At 43.0% G+C, this 27,571-nt stretch overlaps 1 protein-coding gene across 1 annotated transcript in view; it reads right to left on the minus strand.

The window, feature by feature from the left end:
* PTPRG (protein tyrosine phosphatase receptor type G) overlaps positions 1-27,571 on the minus strand; it is a 415,686-nt gene that overhangs the window by 83,342 nt on the left and 304,773 nt on the right. The window contains exons 7-9 of the mRNA XM_074151513.1: positions 19,468-19,625; positions 14,485-14,677; positions 624-808 (exon numbers count right to left, since the gene is read on the minus strand). Of these exons, the coding sequence (XP_074007614.1) occupies positions 624-808; positions 14,485-14,677; positions 19,468-19,625 (536 nt within the window). The remainder of the gene's footprint in view (positions 1-623; positions 809-14,484; positions 14,678-19,467; positions 19,626-27,571) is intronic.

Below are 27,571 nucleotides of genomic sequence, written 5' to 3' on the forward strand. Positions count from 1 at the left end.
GCTTCCACTTAGACAAGAATGACAAGCAGAGCAAATCCTAAATGGAGGAGATAGACCGCTGTTTCCCATCTGTGTTGGAACTGTCTTGCTCTTCCCTCTTTTCCTCCCACCGCCAGACGTAGGCAGCGCCTGTACAGGGCCACTCCGCATTTATCTTCTAGCCCTGACCATGCGACTCCTACTGCTGGTGGCACTTATTGCCAGAAACTGCTCCAAAGACTGCAAGGGGCTATGCATGGTGAAAAGCCTGAGCCTGGGAGCAGATTTTGGGGGATCGGGCTTTTAATGTGAAAATCTGTGAGCTGAACACAAGCCAAAAGGTATTAAGAGCCTAACTATTTCCCGAGCCAGCTGCTTCTCAGCAACAGTATATGAAAAAGTGTCTGCAGATTTAGTCCTTTATGCACTCACATAAACTATAAATCCACACTCCAGTGTTTTGGGTAGTCTGTTAGGCAACGTTCAACTAATGCTGAGCATTTTAATAGCAATTCATTGCGAGTTAAACTCTAGCCTATCTTTAAGGTGACAACTGCTTTCCTCCTCTACTTCCTTCTACCGAGAAAATAACAATATAAGGATAGCTTGATACATATGTCTGGGGGTTGATGCTGTGGTTTTACCAGGTCCTTGTCACTGTCCTTGGTGAATGTCTTCTCTTTTTCATCCTCATTTTTAGTCCAGCTATAGGAGATCATGTAGTTCATGATCGGAGGGTGGTAGATGGTTTCTGGTTGGTTCCAGGTTACAAGCAATGCTGTCCTGTTCACAGGCTGCACTTTCATGTTGACTGGGGGAGTGCTGCAAGCTAAAAAAAAGAAGGAACAAATATGAAGCTCTCCTAAATAAACAAGAGATAACAAACAGGAAGAACTGTGCCTCACCCGGAGAGCCACTTTTTTTCTTTAATGCCCTTGCCTACAGTAATAGCTTAGACTGCAATCTACTGAGACCAATGGGATTTAATACCACCTGCAGCTGCCTTCTGCTCTCCAGAGTAAAGGGAGCGAGAGAATCCATTCCCTGCAGGCAGGTTGCTTAGTTCTCGAGTTCTTCCCTGGCCCACAGTCTCCTGCTGTATGAAGGGGATAAATAATCTGGTGTGTGCTGCAGGCCCTGGAAATGGTTGCAACATCTTAAAAACGTGACACTACTGGGTCGGTGTTTTCCTCTTAACCCGGTACATTTTTGCACATGAGCAGAAGTTACTTTATACTCCTCTTTCTATATATTTCCCTTCAAAGGTTCTCAACTGTTTGTCAGTAATGTATCACCAGCACAGGGAAGAGCGGCAATTGATAGTCCTTGGCTATTTCCTTCTCGTAACAGGCAGGGGAACCCTCCAGCCAGGTTCCGAAAGCCGTGCCTTCCTAACCCTGCCTGCAGCGGGGAGGCACATGTTACCTCTCACCCAGGCTTAAGTTGGTGGGGACATCAGCACAGGAACAGCTTAACCAGGGGGGAAAATATGGCTTCTGCTTACTGCGGACACCAAACCCCAAATTTCTCCAGGCAAAACAGAGCCCAGGCGCAAAGCCATCCCATACACCCAGAAGGAGTGGGGTGCGCTCAGTCCACTCCCAGCCGCTGAAGAGAACACTTTTCAAGCCACTGAAATGTAAAGGTCAGGATACTAATGAAGAACACTAGATGGCACTCATATGCTACCGAAAAAGTACATCACGCACTTCCCGACTATAAAGAGTTTAGATTTTTATCCAAGCTTTAAAAATCATGTTTAAAATCCACAATTCAGGACAGATTCTCACACTCTCTTTCCCAATATAAACTCTGAACCAAGAAAAATCACTTGCAATGATACCTAAACACATGTGCCGTGGCAAAGGAACTGGTCTCTTCTGCCAGGGAAAGTCAAAGTGTCACCCAGCCCATCACGCTGACACTATTTGCAGAATTATGTTTCCCAATACGACTTTTCCATTTAAAGCCAACACATTCAGCTTGTTTGCACTCTGCAGGTATGTGACTGTGTTTATATTTGGCCATTATTTCATTTCTAAAGAGTCCTGGCAGCGCTGAAGGGGAGAAATATCTATTCCTATGCTGAGACTTGCAGGTTGGTCATGTAGCTCTGCTGTTACATTACTGAAATAGCTACAGTTCCTAAATAAAAATGATTAAATGCTGTAAACACCAATATTACCAGTACAATAGAAAAATACCTGTCAAATACATTTGTGCAGTTATAACTCACATTTTGTAGCCAGCCTGAACAAGAGAATATATATTGCAGAAATACGCTTGGGCATGAAAGATCTTTGGTGTTTGCTCTTTCCATTGAGTGGGGACAATCTTGTGGTTTGGCAGTAGATCCTTCTGCTCAACCCAGAAGGGTGATCCAGCAAAGCAAACCACCCCTGCCGCACCTCAAATTGTTGACAAAACGAATATGAGTTTGTATTTACACTGAGTTGAAGGGACCAAAGCGGTATTCTGATGGCAATACCACAAAGCCAGAAGCAACACCTTGGTCTGCTGCCTGCAGACCCCTTCCCTCCTGGTCTCTGTAGGAGCCCACAGGGCCAGGGTGCTGCAGAGCGTGGCATGAAGGTGGCCAGGACCCGGCCAAGAGGGCACAGCTGAAAGTAATCACTGTCACATACAGAGCTTCATGATCCTTGGTATGCCTCTCCATGCTCACCTCTTTCTGCTGAGATAGTCAGATCAATTCTCACTGACATCGCTATTTATTGATAACTGCACCAATAAATCATAACTGCCCCCTTTGAAGCCCTTTGTCATCACAGAATTACACTTCAAAATGCCAGGCCAGCCTTTATCGCTCCACCTAATCAAATCCTATCAGAGAGAGGAGCCCAGGGTGAAGGACTACCCAGACCTAAAAGTCTTATCCACTCCTCCTCCTCCTCCAGGAGATTTAAAGTAAACATGCATCAAATTGTTCTACAAGTAATTCAACAGGGTAACCTTCACGAGAGACAGAAAGATCTACCTTAATCGCAACACGCCTCTGAACCTGGCTAGCCAGGTGTTTTTCAGACAAGGACCCCAAGCCATCCTAGGGAGAGGGGACTGTGACATCCTTTATTCCATGCCACTCCTCACAGCCAGCTTTGATGCCATTCAGAACAGCTGGTGCCAACCGGAGGAAAGAAGTGGGTATTTCCCAAGGGTAAACAGGAGACTCACAGACTCAAAGCCAGAAGACCCTCCCTGATCCAAGAAGGTCATGAGAACTTTTAAGCAGCTGAGTGACTCTAATGACTTCACTAAGACAAGCTTTGACGAGGATAAACCTCACGCACAGCCACCTAAAAGGAGACTGAATTTACAACATTGCTATTTCACAGTAAATACTGCAAAATTTTCATGACTTAGTATGACTTTGTTCCAATTACTCCAAGGCACATCGCAGTACCTGATGTAATTAAGTAATAACCAACCTTTTCAGCCACTTTTTTTGCTTTTTCTTAACAGATTATGAATGGGCAAAAAAGAACTCTTTTTTATAAAATGAAACATACAGTTTTATTAATTTAACCAAACCTGCTCAGGACACAATGGAATAAAAAAACCATTTGATCCAATAATTTAATTTGATGATTTAATTAAAGTGATACATAATAACGTAGCAAATGTCTGAAAGGCAAGAAAAAGAGTGTAATGATTTGACCATCTATAAAACAACCGGCATTTTCCAGAGATCTAATTTTCCTTTCAATACTCTGTGTGCCTTGGAGTTTTGAAAGAAGATTGAAAGAATTGCAGGGTCCTTGCTTTCTTTTGTTTTTAGATGCTAAAGAACCTCTACTGATTTTGAAAAATGTGCAGCTGAAGAACAAATAGAAATGCAAGAAGAGGTTGGGACAGGGAGAGAGGAGTTTGTATCTTCCTCTGAATTGAATCAGGACACACTAAAGAGAAACATAAGCTCTTCTTTTTCTTTTTTTTTTTTTTTTAAACTGCCTATTTTTTTTAAATAGGCAAAAAAAGCCTGTGAATTCATGATTGCTTGAGAAAAAAAAAAAGAGCCAAAACCAACAACCAGCAACATTTCACACTGAAATAGCATTTCAGCTATTTTTAGAAAAAAATATTCCTAATGCTCTCTTTTAAATACAGATCCTAAGGGAAAATAAAAACATTGAAGGGCTTTCAGCATGACTTTCTGTGGTGTAATGCAATACTGAGCAGAGAAATACCTGAACTGGCCCTGTGAAGGTCTAGTGGGACACCAAATCTGGCTAGCAGACCATCCGTTCCTGGACTCCTGGAGGCAGAAAAGCTTTGCTGAGGCCACAGAGCTACATCTCGGAGGCACCTGACAGGTGGGCGTGTTTGCAGTACCAGGGGCATGCCTTACAGCAGGCAGCGATGCCCTGAGCGTGGCACACCTCAGATCTCTCGGAGTAGAAAAAAAAAACAAACCCTCATCTTCCTTTTGGGGATGACCTGAACTGGGAACCTGGGGAACACGCTGGCTCCTGCCTTATGGAAAAGTCCTGCAGTAGAGGGAGGGTTGCGCAGGTGCATCTGGAGATGTGGAGGAAGCCCTCTGACCTGACACAGGGCAGCCTCAGCCGGCGTTTCCAGCTGTTGGCCATGTGCAGGGCTGTCTGCGAGCCTGACAACATCTTTTCTCTGCAGATCAGCCCGCTGGGGAAGGCAAGGGGCAAAGCCAGCATCTTGGCAAGCCTCGTCTTCCAGGGCTCACTCAAGCCTGGAGAAAACCTGTTTGCCACTCGCAGACAAATGTAGCATGCTAATACAGTCCTAAGCGCTGGCCCGGCCAGCCATGCAGCAGAGAATTATTTTCTTCATGTTAAAAACATTCCAATGGGCTGGAACAAACAAAATTAATTTAACAACTCTGCATTCATCTCTCCCATAATTTGATTTGTATGTTGTATTTGGCTACGTAACCTCCACGAGGCTTTCCTAACTGAAGCCTGATAAAGCTTAATCCAAAAGCTCCTGGCAGCTCCATTTCAAAGAGCTGAAAGAAAAAAAGGGGGGCTTATTGTTTTGCAAAAATTAACCACTGATATTAAGATACACACATGAAGATACACCACGCAGAAAGGACATGTAAGAGAATATTACAGCTTTTTTTTTTTTTTTTAAAGCAGTCTACATTTGTCTTTCAAGGACAGAAATGCAAAACCAGCCAAACTTTCTGGGTTTCATCACGCTTTTTGCATATGCTACCTGCGGTTATAAAAAGAGCTATTTAGGGAAAGTTAGAGAGAGCATAAGAACCACATTATTTGGTTGTTTCCTGTATACCTTTCTCCCTATAAAACAGGTGCCTCATATGATGAATCCAGTGGCACTGGGCTCAGAGGGATGTATAAAATCCTCTAAAAATGTTCTAAGTTAGCTCTTCCATGCATAAAAATGTCACCACTTTAAAGGCAGTTATTTCTAGCTGTGCTATGCCCTCTTTTGGAAAATCCCTCTCCTTCCCTGCTGCTGCACATCTCAGCAATGCAAAACTGCCATCCCTCTCTTCAGCACCATGGGATACACGTTACGTGATGAAATCCTGACAAATTTCAGCACAGAAAAGCAATGTGATAGAGGAGTCCTGAATCCCTCGTGGGGAGATGGGCAGGGATCTTCTAAGGCAATTCATACGTGGAGGGAGGAAACACTGGCATCAGGATGTGCCCATAGCATGTTACTGGCTCAGGACTGCTCAGAGGTAGCTAAGATGGGGACAAGGGTCTTGTCTTGCTCCAGGAGGCAGCTCCTGGCTGTAAACTGAGAGGGGCTTCACTTCTCCCTTTTCTCACTGATGTGGATATGCGTGGGACGAGTGGCAGGAAACACAGTTTCCCCCTTAAAAAGTATAAGCAGAGGATGGTAGATCGGGCATTTCTTCCTACATGCTCAGTAGAGGAGAAACTAAGAGGTCAGTACAGGGGTTTCAATGCCTTTCTTCTCCATAAGGGCAACCGAGTTGGTGGCCAAGCTCTTGCAGGAAAGAAGGTGCTTCCTTCCCCTCTGTCCTGGGAAGGAGCTGGAAGGGCCACTCCTGCAGGACAGATGGACCGCTTGCTGGTGTTGCTGTAACCACACCCACCTCTGCCACAAGTTTCCCTCCCAGCTGATTTCAGAGACCCCTGAAAACTGTCATCGATGCTTGTGCTATCGGCAAAATACTGCACTGAGTTCACTTAGCTCTGCAGCCCCCAGGAACTCGGCTGCAGACAAGACAAAAGTGATGCCAAGAAAGAAGGGAAGAAAAATACTTCCAATTACATGTATCTATATACACATGCATATATATTCCTTTTCATTATTAGACCCTTAAAATTCAAATAAGCCTTGAAATGCTGAAATACGGGTTATATGCAATGAGAAAACTCACACTTGATTTCAATGCCATGGTAATGGAAGTGACACAGGGTCAGATTCAGCTACCTTGCATTGGCACGACTCAGTAGAGATGCTTGGGAAGAGACTCCGATCCGTAACAAACAGCAGCATTCTTTGGGCTGTCGGATTCAATCTCGGAGTTCAGCGAGGGCTGTGCTCCCAAAGGATAACAAATAGACTACGAGGATCATACGCAGAGACAACACAGGCTTTAATACATAGAAAAGTGCTAAGAGGCATATTTTACTACATTTTACCCCTTCTCCTTTCACTAAACGTTTGCAATTTTTTTTGCTTTGCTTTAGTGTACGTTGTTAACTTCTCAGAAATGCTTATAAATGACATTATTAATATATAAGGATAATTGCTTTAAAGAGAAGCACGCATTTTTCCTTTACCTTTGCCTGCACTTTGCCAGCAGGCGCTTGCAGGCTCCGGAGCATGCCATACACACAAATATTTGTGTTGATCTACTTCAATCCACAGGCAGAATGTAGCTAGGAGACAGACTATTTATCTTCCCTGCTCCCACCTTTCACTAGGCTTCAAACAGACAGGGTTGTTTCTTAAGGTGTGAGGGACACCGACAGACGCCGCACTTGTTTTATGAGCCCTGGGAAATAACCTTATGAGCAAACCGGCACGTGGGGCGCTTCCGATGGAGGGGCTCCGGGCAAGCTGAATTTTGCCCCTCCGCTGCCTGCCCATTTCCCGAGGTGAACGCACAACCAGCGTTTGGATTTCACTCCTGTACGGCTTGTATGGCTTGCTTTGTAGCGTTTGAGTTTCCATGGCATCACAGCTACAGACCCTGTTTTACTGAAAGGCACGGACCGCGTGTTTTGCTACATTGTGTTTGAGCCCAAATATTTCATATATTTCACAAATTCTGTTTCTACAGCTGTGGCCTGAATCCTCAGCGGGTGCAGATCAGCCTTGCACCATCAGATGTCACGCTGGGCTAAACTGATGTCCGCCAAGGATCTGCCCTGCAAGTTTTGTGTTTATCTTGCACATGTTCACGCGTACACACAGAGGGTGACTTGTGTTTAAAACGTACACCCGTGTCCTTATTTATACAGTGCGTCCGATGCAACATGTGTGATCCCATTCAGTGGCACGCGCTGCATCAACTTGGGGAGAAAGGAGGATTTCCTGCCAAAGGACACGTATTGGCCATGTTAGCCAGGCTGCCCTTTCCAATGCCTGGGCGAGGGTTGAGGGTTGTTTGAGCCGGGGAGCACAGGAAGAACAAGCCAACAGGGCTGGTAGAGCATCCCAATACGCGCCTGAGGAATGCCCGAAACCCAAGGAAAGCAGCTTCCCTTTCATAGCTTTTGGAGGCTTTTTCCAACACACGGGATGAGCTGCAGGCACTCATGTTCCAAAGTACTGTTAAGACTGGAATTAAAATCAGTACTTTTGCTGGACCGGCAGGTAAGTGGTGCAGAAAGGAATTTCCTGCAGGTGTAAATGGAATAAATCATCAAGCTCCCTTACAAGTACTCAGCTCTTCCAGCTTCAGTGGCAGCTGTGAACCCAAACCATACTTAAGCTTTCACACTGAATTCCTCTTGCTCTTTTGGTTTGGGCCCTTTATAATCTCTAAACAAGTTCCAGCAGTTACTTATTGTATATTAATAAACCTACTGGTAAGCTGTCCACCTCATTCAGGCACAGACACATGTGCTGCTCACATTACAACCAAAGTTACTACAGGTGAAAACAGCCTCGCAGAACAGAGCCACTGCGAGGGGAAGCATGAGACCTATGTCAGGTATATCACGGAATCACGGAATTGTCAGAGTTGGAAGGGACCTCTAGAGATCATCTAGTCCAACTCCCCTGCTGAAGCAGGATTGCCTAGAGCACATTACTCAGGACTGCATCAAGGCAGGTCTTGAAAATCTCCAGAGAACGGGACTCCATGACCTCCCTGGGCAGCCTGTTCCAGTACCACATCTTTTTGTACCTGATTCCCCCTCAAAATGGGTCAGGATTCTTTTCATGAAACTCTTTGCCTTCCACCTGATCTGAGGCTCTTGGGAAGGCAGCAGCCTGTCCTTTCCTGCCTTCGCATGACGTGCTCCAAGACAACTGCCTACACGAGGACCCAGCACTGTAGAGCAAGACACGGCTGAGGTGGAAGGCATGAGGTACACTGAAGGAGGGCACTGATTTCTCCCTAAAATGTGACTACAGCAAGTACTTGAAGTGCAATAGGTGAGTGCATTTACTTGGAGCACTGGGGCTTAGTGGCAGCCGGGTGGGTCCATAGTGCAAAGAAGATGCAGGGCAAGCAATTAGCAGCACGGTGTTACCACCCTCAAGTGCAACCTTTTGCACTGAGAAAGTCTGCTGCACCAACAGAAATCCTGATAATGATACATGGAGTCATCTGCACCAGCACACCCCAGTAGGGCACTGACCTGATTAAAGGGGAATGGAATCGGGAAAGGATAATCTTCATAACAAAATGAAATAAAAAGTAGGAAAAGTCTAGTTATCCAAGGAAACTGGGAAGGAGTACATGAAGAAATCTTTCAAGATTCTTCCAAAGGACAAGAACAATCAACTGTAATGGTAAACATATTGTAAATTAACTTTAAGAGGTTCTTACTTATTTTTGTTTTCCCTGAGATATTTAAAGAAAATTAATAGTTATCGTTTTGTTTTAGCAATCCCAAGTTAAGATTTCAATAATGTATCACTTTAAATTTACATTTACTATGTTGTTGTTTTGGATAGATTACACTTATTGCTATAGAGAATTTTACGGTCATTTCGGCTCGACTGAAATATATAAATGACATTCGGCAAGACTAGAACTTTTCTGCCTAACACTCTTCAGCCTCCCAGAGAGAACCCGAGGGCATGAAAAGACTGCAAAGATGTTTTGAGAGAGTCCTCATAAAACACGGGCATTTAGAAAGAAAAAACAAATTACTAGGAGTAATAACAGAGGCTATAAATGAGACAAATAACTTGTTCTCATTCAGAAACACTGCCACCAATGCTCTGAATTATCTGCCTCCAAATGATGGTGTCGTTGCACTGAACCTCCAGAACTTTGGATGCTGCTGCAGTGGAGGTGCACTTCAACGCAAGAATGCCGCGCCACACAGGAAAGGCAGTACTTTCATAGGAGGTCTTCGTTTCATTTCTGATGTCAGGAACTGTGAAATAGTGAATATGAACTGAACTGCTTTGCTTGAGCAGTGCCGTACCTTTGATTGCAGCTCCATAGCTGGAGCCATGCCTCCACTGCAAAGCATGCGGGAGGGAAAATCCAACCCTAGTATCTTCTGTCCACATTTTAGTGTCATGTAGTTACAAAGACATCCAAACTGTGTATCACTACTGCTTAACAAAGAACAGTAAGGAAAATGATTGCCTGTACACTACTAGAGAAATGTCCCAGATGTTAATTTAGAGTCCAAAGCTAAGTAAGTTTTACTAGAGTGAATTTATGACTGCTCATTATTTAACTTAGTCTAGGATCATAATTAAAGATGGTACTCTAAGGCGAATTCCCACTGATGGGAAACAGCATCATTTGAGACTCCAGCAAAGAGTAATCAGACACCTTTGGGGAAGTAATCAGGCATCTGTGAAAGAAAACTCTGATGTCAAGAGCCCCTCACATGGGATGCTTGTTTAAGTGTTGTGAGGCTTGCAGCACATTTAATGAGGCAGAAAGGTTAAAGGTTTGGTTTTTTTTTCCCCAGCATTAAAAAAAAAATTAGAGAGAAAGAAACAACGTTTGATGGTCCTAATCAGCAGCAAAATAAAATGGGCGAATACTGTTGCACATGGGGTACAACCTAAAACAAGGAAATGAAACACCTTTTCCTCCTGAGCTTCAATGCCTACACCTTTACTGAAGGAGGTAATGTTGTGTAAATACATCTCTGCTTGATGGGACAACATGTGAAAGTAGTGAGGAACACGCAGACTCAGATCCTTGAACTAGATGGACTTTTATGTAAGAATTCTGTCTACTTGTCCCTGAAGAGCAAGGTACGCTATTAAGCTGATAAATAATTAGGAATCCCTCTAGCACAGCTGCTTGAAAGCATCCCACAAAAAGGCACGAGCACAGTATGTGATGTGACAGAGCAACACAGTCCTGAGCCACAGAGGACAGGCCACAGAAGGAAGGAAGAAATTTTAAGAGACATGGTCATATGCAAAAAATCAAACACTGCCACTGTCACCGATACTTAAAGTATCTGATTAATATTTTACAAATACATTCCCAGTTTAATATGCCTGTACAGAGAACCTCTAACTTTGCAAAACACTGATGAGCCCTCTTGTTAAATTTTACGGGCCTGATGATCTGCATGATTTAACAGCACGATCCATTTGAATCTCTGAAAGTTCAATCTTCTTAAAAAATATTGTTGTATGACAGTTTATTATCAATCCACCAGTCACTACAATTACATAGCTGAACAGTAGTTAACCTGAACGGTGCATTTCAGACATAAGATATTTAAAGGTGATCTGTATGGTTTCTTGAAACAGCTCCAGGGTCAACTTGCGAATTAAGCTCAGCTCATGGGCTCTGATTCAGCAAAGGTCTCATGCGTATGCTTTTATTCCAGGCATACGAGCGGTCCTCAAGAGAACTGTTTTAAATCAGCTTTTGCCAACAGGAGGAAGAAATGAGATAATGGAACCAAAGAAGACTCTTGCTAAATACTAACACAAAAGGAAAACTGGAGTTCTCACTCCCAAGTGAAAAATTAGCCCTCTACGCTACTTCAAATTAGCTGAAACATTTTCACCATCTTGTATTCTGATGATTGAAAACACCTTTAAAATGAAGAAAGAGGAGGGAGAGGAGAGTAACTGCAAAACAAAAGGCTGGTAACATTCGTATGGGCTAACAAAATGGGTCCAAATGCACTGACAGTTTTGGTTGACCTAAAATAGCCTTTCCCAGAAGACATTTTATTTACCAAATGCCACCACTTACAGGTCTCTGCAAAGGAAATACTCAGAGGACTGGCCTAAAGTGAGAAACAGTTTTCCTCCAGTGTATCTGCAGGTTATGCTACTGGTCACGGTTCTGTGACCTGAGATAGCTTTGATAGCTGGGAGAAAAGACATTCCTGTTTGGTGCCAAACAGCTCAGGAGAGCACGTTTGTCAGTGGACAACTGCAGAGCTGCATCGCTCTGTGCTGATCTGAAATTCCCTATTCACCGGGGAATTCTGAAAATTATTCTGAACATTATGCAAATTGTTCTGGGCACATTTTCCTCCAAAATAAGAAAGGCTTACATAACGAACGCTACACTGTTTTCTAGATTAGCAGCACTGCCCACAGACTTAATAGAGTGTGACAGTGGAAACAAATTGCAAAAATTCACACCGACAAACAAACCCAAACTTCCCCTCCAGAGCTGAAGACCATCACAAACCATATCACCTTGCGGTAAGTAAAAGACACATTTTCGTGACCTTGCCTTTTTCTACAACACACAAATGGAAGCACGGGGCGGGTAGACGAGAGCCAACATGTGACAGCCATTGGTCACATTGCTTAATGCGACGTGGAAAGCATCGAGATGCAGCCATGAGGTGTGCAGAAGAATCTGCATAGAATAAATTTGTTATGCTAACCCTAGACTCCTATATTTGTATGCTAGACTGTCTGGCTGAGAAGCGCTCCGTGCACTCGGCTCCTCAGTACTTTTGCATGAATGACACTATATAAAGAGGTACTGTATTTACTAGCTGAATAAACAATAGGTTTTGCTTTCACTCAAGTATTATGACTTCAACTCATTTTATTTATATGTCAGTAGTTCAGAATGTGCAGTGGACCAGGCACATCATCACTGTTCACCTTTGTCAAAGAAGGGGCCAGAAACGTCCACGTTGTTATACCTCTGGAACAGCTATAATTCATCCCTGTAACCTTTGGAGGATATGCTACAATCCATTTTGTGTTAGCAACACCGCAGCAACCTATTTATTTTTAAGTTCATGAAAAAAATGCACCTATTTTCAGTGTCCCCTGGTGTGCACACAACCCAAAAAGTGACAAGTTGACAGAGCCGGTACAAAAAGACTGGCTGCCCAGCCATTAGGCTCCGATAGCAGAAGCTCAAGGGAAAAAAAAATAAAATCACTGACTCTCGCATCATCTCTGGCATTAGATGGCATGCTGAATGCTGTCAGATCATGGGAAAGGCATGTCCCCCACCTGAGGGTCTTTCTTGAGCATGTCGTAAGATCAGATTCCCAGGCAGGTACGAGTACAGAGCACTAAAGTGCCTGGACTTGATGGGAGATGACCCAGAGAGAACCTACTCGGGAAACCAGTCCCCAAGCCTGTAAGGTGTCAAGCACCCTGGCACCAAGCTACCTAAACGTGGACTAATGGTTCTGCAGCTCCCTCGCTCCTGTAGAGTGGCTCACATCGTGTTAACTAAGCCATGTGTGCTTGGTTGAATCTGGGCCTTAGAGTTGTTGAAGATCAAAGTCAGTGGAAATCTTTCCAGTTATTCAAGTGCTCCTTCAGTACCAACACTTCCAACTTCAAGATCAGCCCATTAACTATAGACCTTAGCGTTTGTAATGCTCTGTCAAAATTGTGGGTTTCAGCTATTTACTATGAGGGTGAAAATCACCTAAAGCATTTTTATAATCTTAAAAACCATCCACTGAGGTGAGGAACATGCAGGCGCGTGGCCAGAACAGTAAAATCTTCTTGAATATTACACCACGTGTACCAGAGGTACCTTGGCTGCACTCAGAATAAAAACTAGTCAGTTTTGTCACTTTTAACATAACGTAACCTATTAACTTTCATCGCTGCTCTGGGTAAGTAATATGTACACAGGATATAACCGAAGAAATAAATATTGACACATGTTGCTGTTAAAACACTGATTGAAAACTGCAGGCCAGAGCATCAGAGCGTAGCAGGGTTTCTTCATTCCCAAGATCTTCTTCTCACTTCTGATGTAAATTCTCTGTCCCAAGGCTGCCTTTAAAGTACATGAGGTTTGTGTACGTGTATATTATATATATATATCTAAATAAGCACGCTCACAGAATAATGAGCCCTGAGAAACACACTCTCCCAGCACTCTCTTGGGAGGGTGAGGTTGCTGAACGCAGCTGTTTTCATGATTCACGTCCTCTAAAAACTACGTGCTCTGTGCCTGGCCAGGTGAAAATGCCAGGTATGAAAGGGAAGCTTGTAAATCTGCTTAGCTGCTTCCTTCTGGCAAACTGCCCCTCTCTTCTTTACCTCTCCCCAGAACTGGTTAAGCGCTAAGTGCTTCTCGAGACTGAGGACTGGGAAGTACATGTCATTCCTCCTACCTATAAATAACACCATTCAATAAAATAAAGGCAAATAAAGGTAGTAAATGATATTTATTTCTAGTCTTATTTTATCCAGTACACATTTCTCTCAGAATTTTTGATGTGCTCCTCTAGCCAGGGCTGTCTGTGCCAAGGCAACGACTGCAAGCTCCCTCCCACCCCCCTCCATCCAGCTCATTATCCAGTGTCTGACAGAAGCAAGCGCCAGCTGCTCTACAAAAAGGCACATGAAACACTTCAGCAAGACATTAGAAAATCACCTGCCTATAAGGAAGAGGCTTTTTCCCTCTGTCACCATTACCAACAGATTGATACAAACGTTGAATTAAAAGGTCGATGGTTCTTCAAAAGTCTAGTTACTGTAAAAACGAAACCCATAACCACATCTGGATACACTATTCCCATTCAAACATCCAATAAGTCAGTGCTAATGGGGACGAAATTTTACCTCTGGCCTTGTCCCTTCTTGTTTCCCTTTTGTCAGGCATCTCTAAGGCCCTACAGCCAGTTGGCAGAAACAGGGACACTGCCAGTTTGAGACTCACGTATTCTGGGGCTTTATTGCCATGGCACCTTGTGACAGTGAGTTTCACAGGTAACTACAGGCACTCACAGGATTAGTTAATTTATTGACACATACCAACAAGGAATGACTGCATAACCCGTGTTATTTCTTTGGTAGCTCACAGCTACCCTCAACACCATTTGATGACAAAGCAGACCAAAAAAATTCTCTTATTAATCAAGTGCAAAATTCGTAAGTGTAATCTACCTTTGGAAGCTTCTGTGCCGAGTGGATTTTCCAAGATGTCTGTCAGATCTTGGCTCCAAGCATCCTTCACGGCAGACTTAGACACCTTCCTGTCATTCAGCTTTTGCTGTGGTCGGAAGTTATTCCTCAGGTACTCCACGGACTTGACGTGGTCTTGCTGCTCAGTGGTGAATATGGAATAGAATGCCTCCAGCTGATGGCGGCCATCATGGCAGGGGAGAGAAAGGACACCAATTAGAAAAACAATGTGGTGGAATCTGGGTGGCTGATAAGAAAGTAAAATGGCAGGAAGTAAAATGTTGATGCCAAGACTGATAAACCACATGGGAAGTCGGGCTGCCCACTGAAATCACTGCCAACCGTCTTATCTCAGCACAGTGCTTATCCTGTCCAACAAGGGAGAAGGCCTTCTAGCAACCTGTGCACCTCTGCCATGGGCAAGGAAACATTTGCCCTTAGACCCCTTGTCTGGAAGGATTTTGTGCGTGATACTGCCATGTCAATCCTCCTCACCGCTGGCACCGCTGGCACGTTTTGTTTCGCAGTATCGCGTCAAAAAGTGCTTCCAGGTCATTCCACCCCAAGAGCTTTCTCCAGGACAGGGCAACGCTACCTTATCTCCGAACACCTTATGAAGTTTAGTTGCCAGGCTAAGCTTCACAGGCAGCTCTTGCAGCACTTCCACAGGAAGGTCACTGCAGTTGTCACACCTTTACGGGATGGACACCCAAACCCATCAGCCCAGGAGCAGGTCAGGAGCAGAGTGGCGCAAACTCAGGACAGCCAGCTCCCAGAGCCCTGACCTCCCTACCAACCCCTGCTCCCTCTGACACCTAACTACAGAGTGAGAAAAAAATAACACAGAATAAATGTATTTAGGCACAGTTAGCATATACTCCTCTGGGAATAAGTTTCCTCTGTTGGATTCAGATCTGAGCTATTTTTAATAAAATGTATTAACTTGTAAGAAAGAACTGTAATTGGGAAACTTTTCTGTTACTTCGTATCTTAGTATTTCTTAGAAAGAAATTTCTAGCAAACTAAGGTGAAAATATTTTCAGCTAATGTTTTTCTCACAGCTACCAAGGTCAGCATAGCATTTACTAATAGCTTGTTATCATTCAGGTCAAGAACTAGAATTAGTTATGTTGCTGCTAGAAAGACTGAGCAAGACAGAGCAGAGAAGGATTCAGTCCTGATATTGTTTACATCAACATCAATTACGTATACGATAGTATGGATTTTGGGAGTACAGAATCTGGCCCAAGACTTTAAAAAGGAACTTGAATTACACTCACAGCTTAATGACAGGTCACTTTGAAAGCTACACCCTTTTCATTAAGTACATCTGCTCTAATAGCTACGGAGAAGCATGTGAGCATCCTGAAACTTTTATCTGGGAAATATTATCATTGTAGCCTCAGTTAATAGTACTGATAAAAATAGTCAAAAGATTATTTTTAACAGAGCAGTTAAGCATCCTCCACTGAACCAAGAGGCACTCACGACCATTATTTAATTTCCTTTCAAACCAGTAATGAGCACCCTTTTGCTGTTGCTGCCCAGCTTGCCCAGTCTGCTGGGCTTGACAGTCCTGGTTATTAGGCTCTCATCTGTAAAACTTCTCTGACGCCCAGGGCAGGAAAGAGTTGAGTTTTACACATTTCATTTCAAAAGTAAGCCCCATTGGAGTGGGTGGTGCATTGAGCCGGCTAATGGAGATATGTATAGGAACATTATCACTGGGACCAGCACATGGATAGAGGGAGGGAGCAAGGATGGACCTCACAGCTTGAATCCTGACTTTTGCAGCTCTGTACTAAAACACAAAACCAAGGGGATTGAGTCCCACTACAGGCAAAAACTTCCAAGATAACAGCACAACTCAGGCTTGTACATTTTTAGCAGTAGCTTCCTCCTAATCATAACTACTTGTACTGTACAAGCAGGGAAACTGAGGCAGAGGCACAGGAGGTAACCAGCAGGGAGGGGTGACAGCCAGTGACCAGTTCCCAGCGCAGGCAGGGAGCTCAGGTACCGCTCCCAGCCTTGCAGGTAGTCATGGTGGGATCTGGATCCTATTATTACTTTTTAAAAATCTTAGATGAATGCCCTATTCCCTGCTTCCAGCTGCAATTCTTTCTGATTCTTCAGAGAAACATCTTGAAAAATCTTGAAACCCTGTAAGAACCCGTTTCCCAATTCTTAGCATTGACGGATGGGTTACAAAAGGGATAAAGGGACTATTATCTCACACTTTTGTCTTAAGGAAAAAATCCAACACATGATCCTGCTATGCCCTTCTATGAAAGCACAGACCAAAACTCTTGTGAATATTAATGTATCTTTAGCGCTTCACATACTGGAAGTAGTTTTGATGAAGCCAGCTGACAGAGCTTAAGGTTACTTTATAAAAGCTCAAGAACTTGGGTAGCAACTTCTCCTCTGAAGTCAAGTCTCTAGGCTTACACTTCCATGACATTAATTGAATTTTTAAACTTTCAGAGAGAACTTTTAAAATATTTTCTTCTGCCACGCTACCTTGGGGAGATATAATTGCATTTTAACAACTGCCAATTCAAATATGATTTTTAACCTTCCCCTTTTTATGTGTTGAAGTATATATAAGTCATTTCAACTTCATTTTTACTATAAAAATATTATCTACCACAAATGAGAAATTAATTTATCTATAGCTGCCAGAAAAAAAAATAAAATATAAGAGCTGCAGTCAAGGAGCTACATTCATGCTCTTCAAGGAGTACAAGAGCTCCTGTTCAGAAGAAGAAATGAAAAGCTGTTAGAAGACTATTGTAGGTACAGGGAAACCTGATCTGAAACTCCGAGTCATGTAATTACAAACCATTAAAGCCTGATGTGCACAGTTTTCTAAGGGTTGGATATACAAATCGCAATTAAAAATACTGAAACCTTTATAAGCCCAATGAGATACTGAGGTGTGCATTACAAGAGATAATGCCATGCTTTCGGTCATTGAATGCACTTAGCTTTACAATGCATCTGCAGGGTGACACGGCTTGTCCTGTTTTGATGTCTAATTATCGGGAAAGATGACGATGATGGAGCACTGAGAATAAAATAGAGAAGCTTCCTCAAATGGACCTCCTCAGTACTGTCCTTTTCACAGCAAGGTATTTTGCACAAAAGCAAGGATTTAATTGGAACAGCAACAAAGCTTAAACAATATCACTTTCCTCCTCTGGGATTACAGGCTGCTTCACGGGGTTTGTGATAAAGAAGGTTAAACTATGGCAATGGATTATGTTGCACCGTTTCTGTTAGAGGAACAAATAATAATCATTGCAATGGCAGGGTGGCAGCCTCTTAAAATACACCCATCTAGAGCTGCCAAGGGGAAGAATACTATTATTTATTCCACATGTGTTGTAGTATCAATGAAAGTCTGTCTATACACAGAATTCCCAGCCCTTCAACCGCACATGCACGCATAAAGCAGCACAATGCCAAATTTTAAAGGCTTGACTTGACACAGTTACTGTTGTACAGCACAGGAAAGGAGCTATGTCAGGATAAAGTACCTTTCTACCATTAGAAGGATGGCCATAATTGGTATTTACCAGTTTATTTGCATTTGTTAAAAAAGAAAAAAATGAAGTCATGACCCACCTGATGCATATAGAGGGTATAAAACTGAGCGTGGGCCAGCCCTCGCAGCCACCAAATAATAAACAGTAAACTTATTGATGTAGTGAAAAGCTACAAGGGATTGCAAGTATCCTGCAGGCAAGGACAGAATTCAAAATGATCTCGACAATCAGAGAAATAGCCTGATAAAAACAAAGGGTCTGATTCAACCGGGACCATGTGCAAAGAGTCCCACGCTTCGTCTAGAGCCGTGGGCTGCAGGGATGCGGGATGTGCTCAGCACTGCCAGAGAGCGCCCTGGGAAAGCCTCGAGCAAAGGGGTTCCTGCTGACCGGGAGCTGAATGTGGGCAATAACACCACGCTTTTGTGAAAAAAGGCAAAATAACGTCAGCATGGGTGGCCGGACACATGAACCCTGCCACGTCCCTCAGCCTCGGGAGAGCCCCACTGAATGGCTGAGACCGGTTTTGAACACAGCACTTCAAAAAAAGATGAAAAAGTCTACGGGAGAAGCAATGGGATCTAGAAAACCTGAAAAAAAAAAAAAGCCTGGAGCAGGGGCATGGTGATTGCCTACCACCCTTTTGAAATCTTTGAGAACCGGCACCTGTCAGTCATGATCACCCAGTGAACTATTTGCTTACGCTTTACAGAATTAGTGCATTTAAAAAGTTTGGTTTTTAGTGGCTTATGCCAGATGAATGAAAGGAAAGACTAACTTCAGCAGGATGGCTTTCTAAACACAACAATCTTACAATGTCAAAATACACTTAACTGGTAAACATCTGACTCCATCTAGCCATTACTTTATCGAGAGCATTCTTTTCCAGACAAATCCCAGACATTGCGCCTATTTGCATTAAAAGCTGCTATGTGCTAATTTTAAAGATTTGTGCACCAGCTCTCTAAGCACATAATGGCAGCTTTACTGTGTTATAAAAACAGTTAAGCATGGAGAATTAATGGAAAGACGTCTTTTCTAATGTAATTAGTTCAAATTACTAAATCTGAGCAGAACTGAAATCACTCACTTTACTTTGAAAAGAAAGTTTCAATTACAAAGAATAAAAAGGAACTCCATGTAAATATTTACACCATAGCTTAATTTAATCCTAACAAAAACAATACCAAACAAATCACTGAAAGGAAACTGGGTTTCATGTTGTACTGTCTTCTTGAGACTGATGGCTCATGTTCAGAAACAATATTACTTAAGAAAAAAATAAAAATCACCGACACTTCCTTTTTTGTCAACAGAAACATTTTTGTTCTCAAACTTAAAATGTCGAGTTTTGAAAACACGGTCTTCAAGAGGGCGAATCAAGAGATGGACTTCACTAACAAAAGAAACACACCTGACGGTAAGAAATGGGAACGGGCTTCCAAAAAACGATCCACTCCACGATCTCGCTACACGGAGGAGTAGTCAGAGAACCTGCGTAGCGGTAGTAGCTCCCCAGCGATGTCGGCAGAAGGTCCCTCAGCACAAAGGGATCCAGAAAGGTCTCCTTCTCTGTGGGGAAGATTGACAAGCAGAATTACACTTTTTTTTAATGTGTCTTTAAAAGAGACATCACATTGATAGGCAGCCTAACAAGGTGTAACGGCAACAACATATTTTATCATATATATATATATGTAAAATGAAAGATGAAAACACCCTATCAGGAAGGCTCTGTAAGAGTTGATGTGTTGATTATTAAAAGAGCAGCCAAAACGCTAGTCAAACCTATACTAACACGCATGCTCCTATTTAGAAGGCGTGCAGGTGTGAAATGCCCTTGTTAAGCCCACTGGTTCATGTTAGCGTAGAAATGACACCATATTCAGCACTCAGCAAGTGACTCTTCAGCTTGATGGCACTGAGGGTTCGCCAAGACCCAGCTGGGCCCCTGTGGTCTTGCTTGCTTCTGCCCGACTGAAGAGCATCGGGTAGCGTACCCATCCCTTCCCCACCAGTGGGGAAAAGGGATGCAGGAATGGGGTCAATCCCTCCATGGGTTAATGAGGTGGGGGAGGCAAAGCCATGCTGCTCATCCAAACTTCTCTGGGAGCTGTCAGGGGGACGAGCTGAGGAGCAGGGCTGTAGGGCACCTCTGAAGCGCAATGTGGTGCTCCAAGCAGCACCCAGCCAGTGCTCGTTCGGGACTGCCTGCACCTGGCCACACCGGCATCACTGGGGGTGCTGCTGGGTGCAGTCAGCAAAGCACCAGAAATATGTTCCAGGGGTAAACCCACTGCCTCTTCTCCCTAGTCCAAGAGACTCCTTCCCAGGGTCCAACAGTCTGGGGACAAACTCTTCCCTCTGAGAAGCTCCTTGGACAGCCTGAAACACAAACCTAAGCACTGAAAGCATTTAGGTTCAAGTAACGGTGACAAGCTGGTAATATTTAACACTGTAAAGAAAAATAAATAAATGAAAGGAGGGAACAGCTGCAGGCAAGACAATTTCCCTGCCATCCCTGAGCATTTATCCTCTGCAATTTATGTTGACTCACAGGCCGAAGCTGCCTCCCAGCCTGTGCAAAGGTGTTCACTGCCTCAGGGCATGCTGACACGCGAGGCTCTCCCATACATCTCTATTCCTCACTTTCTATATTCTTCGTGCCTCAAACAAGATCCCACCTTTGGGTAGCAGGAACTCGTGTCTCAGAGCTGCTAAGCAAGCCCACTCCCCCTGCAGCAGAGCGGAGAAGCAGGTAGGCTGGTGATTGACACACACATCTTCCAAAATCAGAAGGAAAAGAAAAAGGATGAAGTCTGCAGAAATCACTTCCACAGCATCCCACAGTTTTCTAGAAGTCTTGATCAAATCAAGAATTGCTTAAACCTCTGAGCAGCAGTCTGATAATCAGGGGGATTTTTTTCCTCCACTGCTGCTGCAAGGTGCAAATACATGATGCACTTCAGACATCTTCTATTCTTCTGCACAATATCAACAAGTGTGCAATGTCTTCATAGCCTTTAGCATTCCAAAATACTAGTAATTCTATTAAAGTCAAAGTATACATTTTGACAGAATACTGCAATCTCTTCTTTAACAATTTCTTTCCTTCTAATCCAAGCAGATATCAACCAGTTCTGCATTTCCAAAAAGGAAACAAGTAAATAATAAACCACATTTTTTCATCTTCATAGCATACCTCTGGGAAAAAAAAGTGTGCTTAGATAATAAACACTAAAATATATATGATTGGCCAAAGTTCAAAGAGATTCTAATCAAGGAGTCATAATCACAGCAAAAGGTCGTATTTAATTTGATTGGCTTATTTTTATGTAGGAAAAATTGGTTAGAAAAACTGCAAACTCAGTCACGGGCTTTGGTTTCCAAATGCAGCACACGCACATCTTCACAGCGAAATGACACGGGTTTGCTATTTAAGAAACTGCCTCTCTCTCTCTGGAAGCTGAGCACACGCTGGACGGCTATGAACCTGAAAGTATTTGAACATGCAAACCATCCTCCCTGTGTTAACAGCTGACGAACTACATATGAAATAGATGGGAGGCAGAGGCACATTTTGAAAAGAGCTTTCCTCTTGCATTTAAGAAAAAAAAAAGTTTCAGTTAAAATTAACAATTTAACTATTTTTAACTTTTATAACCTTTTATTTAGAATGATGGAATCACATAAGATGCTGGACAAACATTCTGTAAGAAACCAAGAATATGGAATATCCCCTTATCAAAGGATGGCAGGAGAACGAAGCTCATTTTACACTTTCAAGGATTTTTGTGCCATATGCTGACAATATTATATTTTAATAATTAATTGTTCATCAAAGGAAAAGATGAAGAACAGGGATGCTAAATTCAAAGTTATTCAAATTGCAAAAATGAATAATGCATGACTTTTATATTAAATACACACTGTATTAAGTAGTCTACATTTCATCCAACTCTGTCTTTCATTTTTAAACATTTTGAACTACAATATGAATAATCAACCAAGGGAAGCTTATTTAGACAGAGAAATACCTTATTTGAATGCAAACTGGAAGTATCCGACTATGATTGAATTTTGGTTATCAATTAGGGAGGGTTTTTTCCTAAGCATTTGGAAAGTCAGAGTCAGCTGTGAAAAAGAATAGTTCTTGAGGAGAAAAGTAGCTTTGCTAATACACAGTTTAAGTAGGGCAGGGTGTACTCGATCTAATTTTTCATGGCTACAAGCAACGCTGTAAGTTTTCAGTAATGAATTCCGAAGATTAAATTAAAAAACACATATAATTGGATTAAAATGACTACTAAAATAGATGATAATCAATTGATTATGCTTTAATAACCTAGTACTTTTGAAAACAGATAATTCATTTGTATCACTTCCACCTAGATGCATGGTGCAGTTTTAGAAACCAGAGTCACAAACAGATCTTCACAAGAAGCTTAAAGAAAACGGGACTTAGAAATTCAGGAGTCTACTTTCCATATCCTTCAAGAGCATATAGAAACAGTAAATGCCACGAAGTTATGTTCCTAAGAGCTTGAGACATTTTTGAAAACGGGATTTTGAAGTCATGTCACTTTTAAAATTTCAACCTTCAATCGGTTATTGTTGTTGGTAAAACTGTGAGGAGAATAATTTGCACACTAAGCAACAGCATATACATAATATACATATATATAATATATAAAATATAATATATATATAAAAATGGGAAAGAACAAGGTTAGAAATAATATCAAACCTTTCTTCACTGTCTCTTATGACCAGCTCCTATTTCCCATTTTCAGTGCTTGGGGCAGGCACCAGTTGTGCCCAGGAAGCTGGGAACGGACTGAGCAGGGTGAGGAGTTTCTAGGAGGGAAAAAGTGCACGAGGCTGGGAACTACATGATCTACCAGATGGCATTTGCTGACAGGTACTGGGAAAGACCTGGCAAACCAAAGCAATAAAATGCACCAGTGAAAACGTGCGTTCACACGCAAATACCTGTGAACCACTGCAATGGATGCTGCAAAACCGATCCATGAGCCATCTACTCGTTCTTACTCATAAACCAGAGCCCCACACCAAAGCCGTTCTCTTCTGCTGCTCCTTGTCCCATCTCAGCACCCGAACGCAGACGGGCACCCAAGCAGAAAAAGAAACAACCATGAATTTGGAGCCCTAGAGATCGTAACCCTAACAACAGGCCCTCGAAGGAGGGAGCATTCCTCTGGGAAAGCAACAACAAACGTGCTGCTGTGGCCACCGCTCCCAGGTGATGCAGGAAAGAGCAGCACCTGCAACGTCCACTGAAGATGCCCCACTAATGCAGAACAGGCAATTTTATCAAGAGTTAACAAACAGCGACTCTTTGTTTACAGCACTAAGGCTTGTAAAAAAGTGTTCACTCTAATATTTCCAAAAGAAAAATTAGCAAGTACCATAGATTCATAGTTGGCAATCAAGACAATGAATGTGGCATTTAAACTACTGAGTGTTCCACAACATAAAAGGACAATATTGTATTTTAACTCTTATGTTCACGAAAAAGAATTAACAAAGCCAGCTGGTAATATATTTGACCTTCTGATACAATATCCATGTCTACCTCCCATAACAGCAATGTGAAAAGTAACACCCAGCATATTCTTTGTTTGGGCTGGTAAATCTCATTATTTTGTACGGGCCATTTTTTGCACAACACAACCCAAAGGCAAGCAATTGCAGACATGCTTTAAAAAGCTGACCTTTTTATGCTTTTTTATTTGTCAAGGCATCACTAATAGATATGAACTAATACAGAATTATGCACAATAGTTTTCCAAGCAGAGGAAAAATCAGATCTTAAAACAGATACCAGTAGTGGATCTCCATCAACTACTGCAGTTTTTACAAGCTGATGCCAACAAATACTATATTGCAAGAGCCATCAGTTGAATGTTTTGAGTTCAAAGACTGACTTGCTAAAAATACATTCTGTAAAACGGTAGATAAAGATAGACCTGAATTTTAACCAAATCACTGCAGAGTAAAAGGCTTCTTGAGATACGCAGGTAAACAGCACACAACTATCTGTGATCAAAACCCTTTTTAAATCTAACAGGAACTTGGATTGGAGATCACAAGAAAATAACTATATGCCAAGTCCATTTATATCCCATGGAATGCTTTGAGACTTTCATCACGCTTTTCTGTAAGAAAACAGGAACTTGGCTGCATTGAAAACAATATCTTAAAATGAGCTTATTTCCAAAATTAACGTATGTGCAACGCCTGATAGGTGGAAACGTCACCCAGCTACACTTTGAATAACTGAAATCTGCAATACCAATATGAAGAGCTTTGAAAGTCTCCCAAATTTGTTCAACAATGTTACTGCCAATTTCATTTTCACAATGAGCCAAATCATTCTAAAGCTTCTGCATTCAAACATTTAAAAAGCAAACACACAAAAATAATCAAAAGGACACCGTGCCGCACACCCACTGAGCCAGAACTCCCCAGATACAGCCCACTGCACACCAGAGCCAGGGACCAGACTCACGGTGTTGATTTTAAAGATGAGATTACAAATATTATATGTTCCTTTAACTGAAGAGATCAGCAGATGAGTACTTGCTGTGTAAATCCAGCATGAAGAGCAGTTTCTGACAGTCCTCTGTACTCAGGGTAATTCTTGTCATTTATTGTGCAATTATTTTTCTCACTTTTATTTAGTTTTTTTAAAACCCAGCGCCTCTGCTGAGCAATGTAAGGAACCGTAAGGACATAGAAAGCACAGCATGGTGAGGAGGAAAGGAATGAGATAATAACACAGTCCTGCAAACTAATTTAATCTGAGACAACCAGTGAGTGGTAGAAAAAACAGGAGGAAAGAAAACAAAGGCAAGTCTCCCATGCAAAAAAAAAAAATAACATCGAACATTTCCATGCCAGGTGTCAGTCTCAGGCTTAAATCTTCTCACTCCCTTTCTTAAAACAGCTTGGGATGAAAAGGTTTAGCTGGGGAGAAGAGGTCTTTACTCTTTAAAGAAGTGAAAAATAATTTTGAACCTTTAATGCTTAACCACTGCTGATGCAGGGCTTGGCAGAGCGGCTGTTGCCACCCTAGACTGGGGTGAGACCTCTCCAGGTTTCGCAAAACCTAACTGGAGGCAGAGGTACATGTGGAGACAAGACTGGAGAGACACAGAAAATAAAAAATACAGAATGGGCTCTGGAGATAGGAGGGAAAACTGTGATGAGGAGTTTAGGGGGGAAGAGGAGCCCTGGAGCAAGCTGGACCCTGGCAGAGGGAGGGTGAGGTGAGGCTGAAGCGGCCAGAGGAGCGTGGGCTCTTCACGTCTGCTCCAGCAGAGCCAGAACAAAACCACCCATTCCCAGACTTCACCACCCCTCTCTTCTCAGCAAACGTCCTCGAAACCCACCAGCAAAGCACCCAGCTCTTTCTGCCTGCAGGTGCTTTGTTCACATTCACCATCAAGCTTAATTCTTAACTTTTGAGTTCTTATCCCTGCAATCTTCTCTTTGTTAGTTTGAATTAGTTTTTTCTGTGCAATATATTCATTCCACGCCAGCTCGCTGGTCTTTACTCAGCCGTGACCAGCACTGCTTTCCACAGAGCAGACAAGTAAAGGACCAGAGATTTCCAACGCTTCCATCATTTATTCTTTTAAATGATACAGACCCCTGCAGCTATGCACAGAGCTGCCCTATATAAAGGTGTGAACTTATCACCTCTGCTCTCATCTTCATTTCCCACCTCCCTCCTCCTCCCCTTTGCTCCACAGCAATCGTGTCCTGGCCCCTTTCACACGGCTACTCTGACTGTGAACACATGAAGAGATCAGAAAACAAAAGAACATATCCAGATCATCCCCGAGGAAGGAGAAATGCTCCTCCACATTTCCTTCTCAGTTTAACACATCGCGCTGCTCTCCCTTTGATGGCCTTCCTTGTTCCAAATTGGGCTACTGCTTTTTTCAAAGTTTTACTTTGAAAGACAGGGTCTCACGGTAGCACATCTCACCCTCACCCCTCGCCCCCGCCTTTCTTCTCTGCAACCCCTGGATATTTGGTGCAGAAAGCAAACAGCTTGTCAGGTGGTGTTATGGTTAAAGTTAAAAACAAAAGAGAAAACCTGTCATGCTGCTAATGGTGTTTTCTTGTTATTATGCCTTCTGGTGTGATAGATCCACAGGGTAACTAACACTGTCTGGATTGTTTCTTTTTTAGTGCTGATTTATTTTAACAGGTTATTCACTGCCTTTTTGCCTAGGACAACTGGAGAGATGTGCAACATATTTATTGTCCACCCTTTTTCATTATTAAAGTGATTCTGTTTCCACTGTATTTTGGTAGGGTCTCCCCAGCAGCCCCTGAAACTTTGGTGGTCACCACCAACTTGCCTGAACACCTCTCGCCCACCTCAAGGGAGACTCAAGATCACACTCTGCTCCATGCTGAGCTTAAGTTATGGCATTTTAATAATACAAAGGCAGAAGAAAAAAGCAAGATATTTTTCCAAACTCCCTTTTAAATAAACACAGGTTCCTCTCTTCCCCTCACCCCACCCGACATTCGCAAACAAGCAACAGATGCCATCGATTCACTTTGTACCTAAGCTTTTGATCTGGCTGCACTTTGATTTTCAGTGCTCACTTTTGACAAGAAAGGGAATAAGAGCCCCATTTTTGTGACATTAATAGAGGCTTTTCTGCTGTGGTAATTTATTTGCGCTCTACTAATAATTTTCTGCTGATCCGTGTAGATTCGTGGTGACAGACACAGAGAACAGGACAGAGCGACAAAACATGGTTTCCATCACCCTGCAAGATTTTTTCACAGGGGCCTGGAGCAGTGTGGGCTGCTGCTCCCTCTGCCAGGGTAAAGCAGGACCGCGCAGAGCACCCGTGCCCAGGCTGGGAGAGGGGCAAATGCTCTGCAGCCTCCAGCACAGGGCACTGCCCTCAGGACAGACATCGGTAATGCCTTTCAGGCAGCTGGTAAGAACAAGGGAAAGGCATCTCTAAGAGGCTTACATACAAAATGGTACTAAAAAGGGCAAGTCAAAGCCAGCAGAGGTGGGAAAAAGCAATGTTTCTGTGCAATAGCTCCATCCTGCTAGGTGCTCCTCTGAGATCTTGCTGAAGCATGTGGCAGACAAAAGCTTCAGTAGCCATTTTAATGCAAATCAACTGTATAAGACATAACCTGATATTTCACGTTCCCCTATTCCCAAAAGGGCATAATCTTTCTCTCTGAGGTACGAGGAGCTGCCTCAGCTCCTGCACAAGAGCAGCTCTGTCCTGCCCTGTGCTCCTCAGCATCACGAGGAAGGATGAGGAGCAGAGAGGGTCTCAGAGCAGGGCACCCACCGAGCACATCAGTCACAAAATAGAGGCAGAGAAGTCTGATTTGCAGCACCACGACTGGGCCACATGTGGTGCAAGTGCAGCCAGGCACTAGTGACTTTATTACTTTACCTAATGATCCAACTTCAACTAAGGACGTGCATCATCCCACCAGCC

The sequence above is a fragment of the Numenius arquata genome, chromosome 8 (assembly GCF_964106895.1).
Source record: "Numenius arquata chromosome 8, bNumArq3.hap1.1, whole genome shotgun sequence".
Taxonomy (NCBI): Eukaryota; Metazoa; Chordata; class Aves; order Charadriiformes; family Scolopacidae; genus Numenius; species Numenius arquata.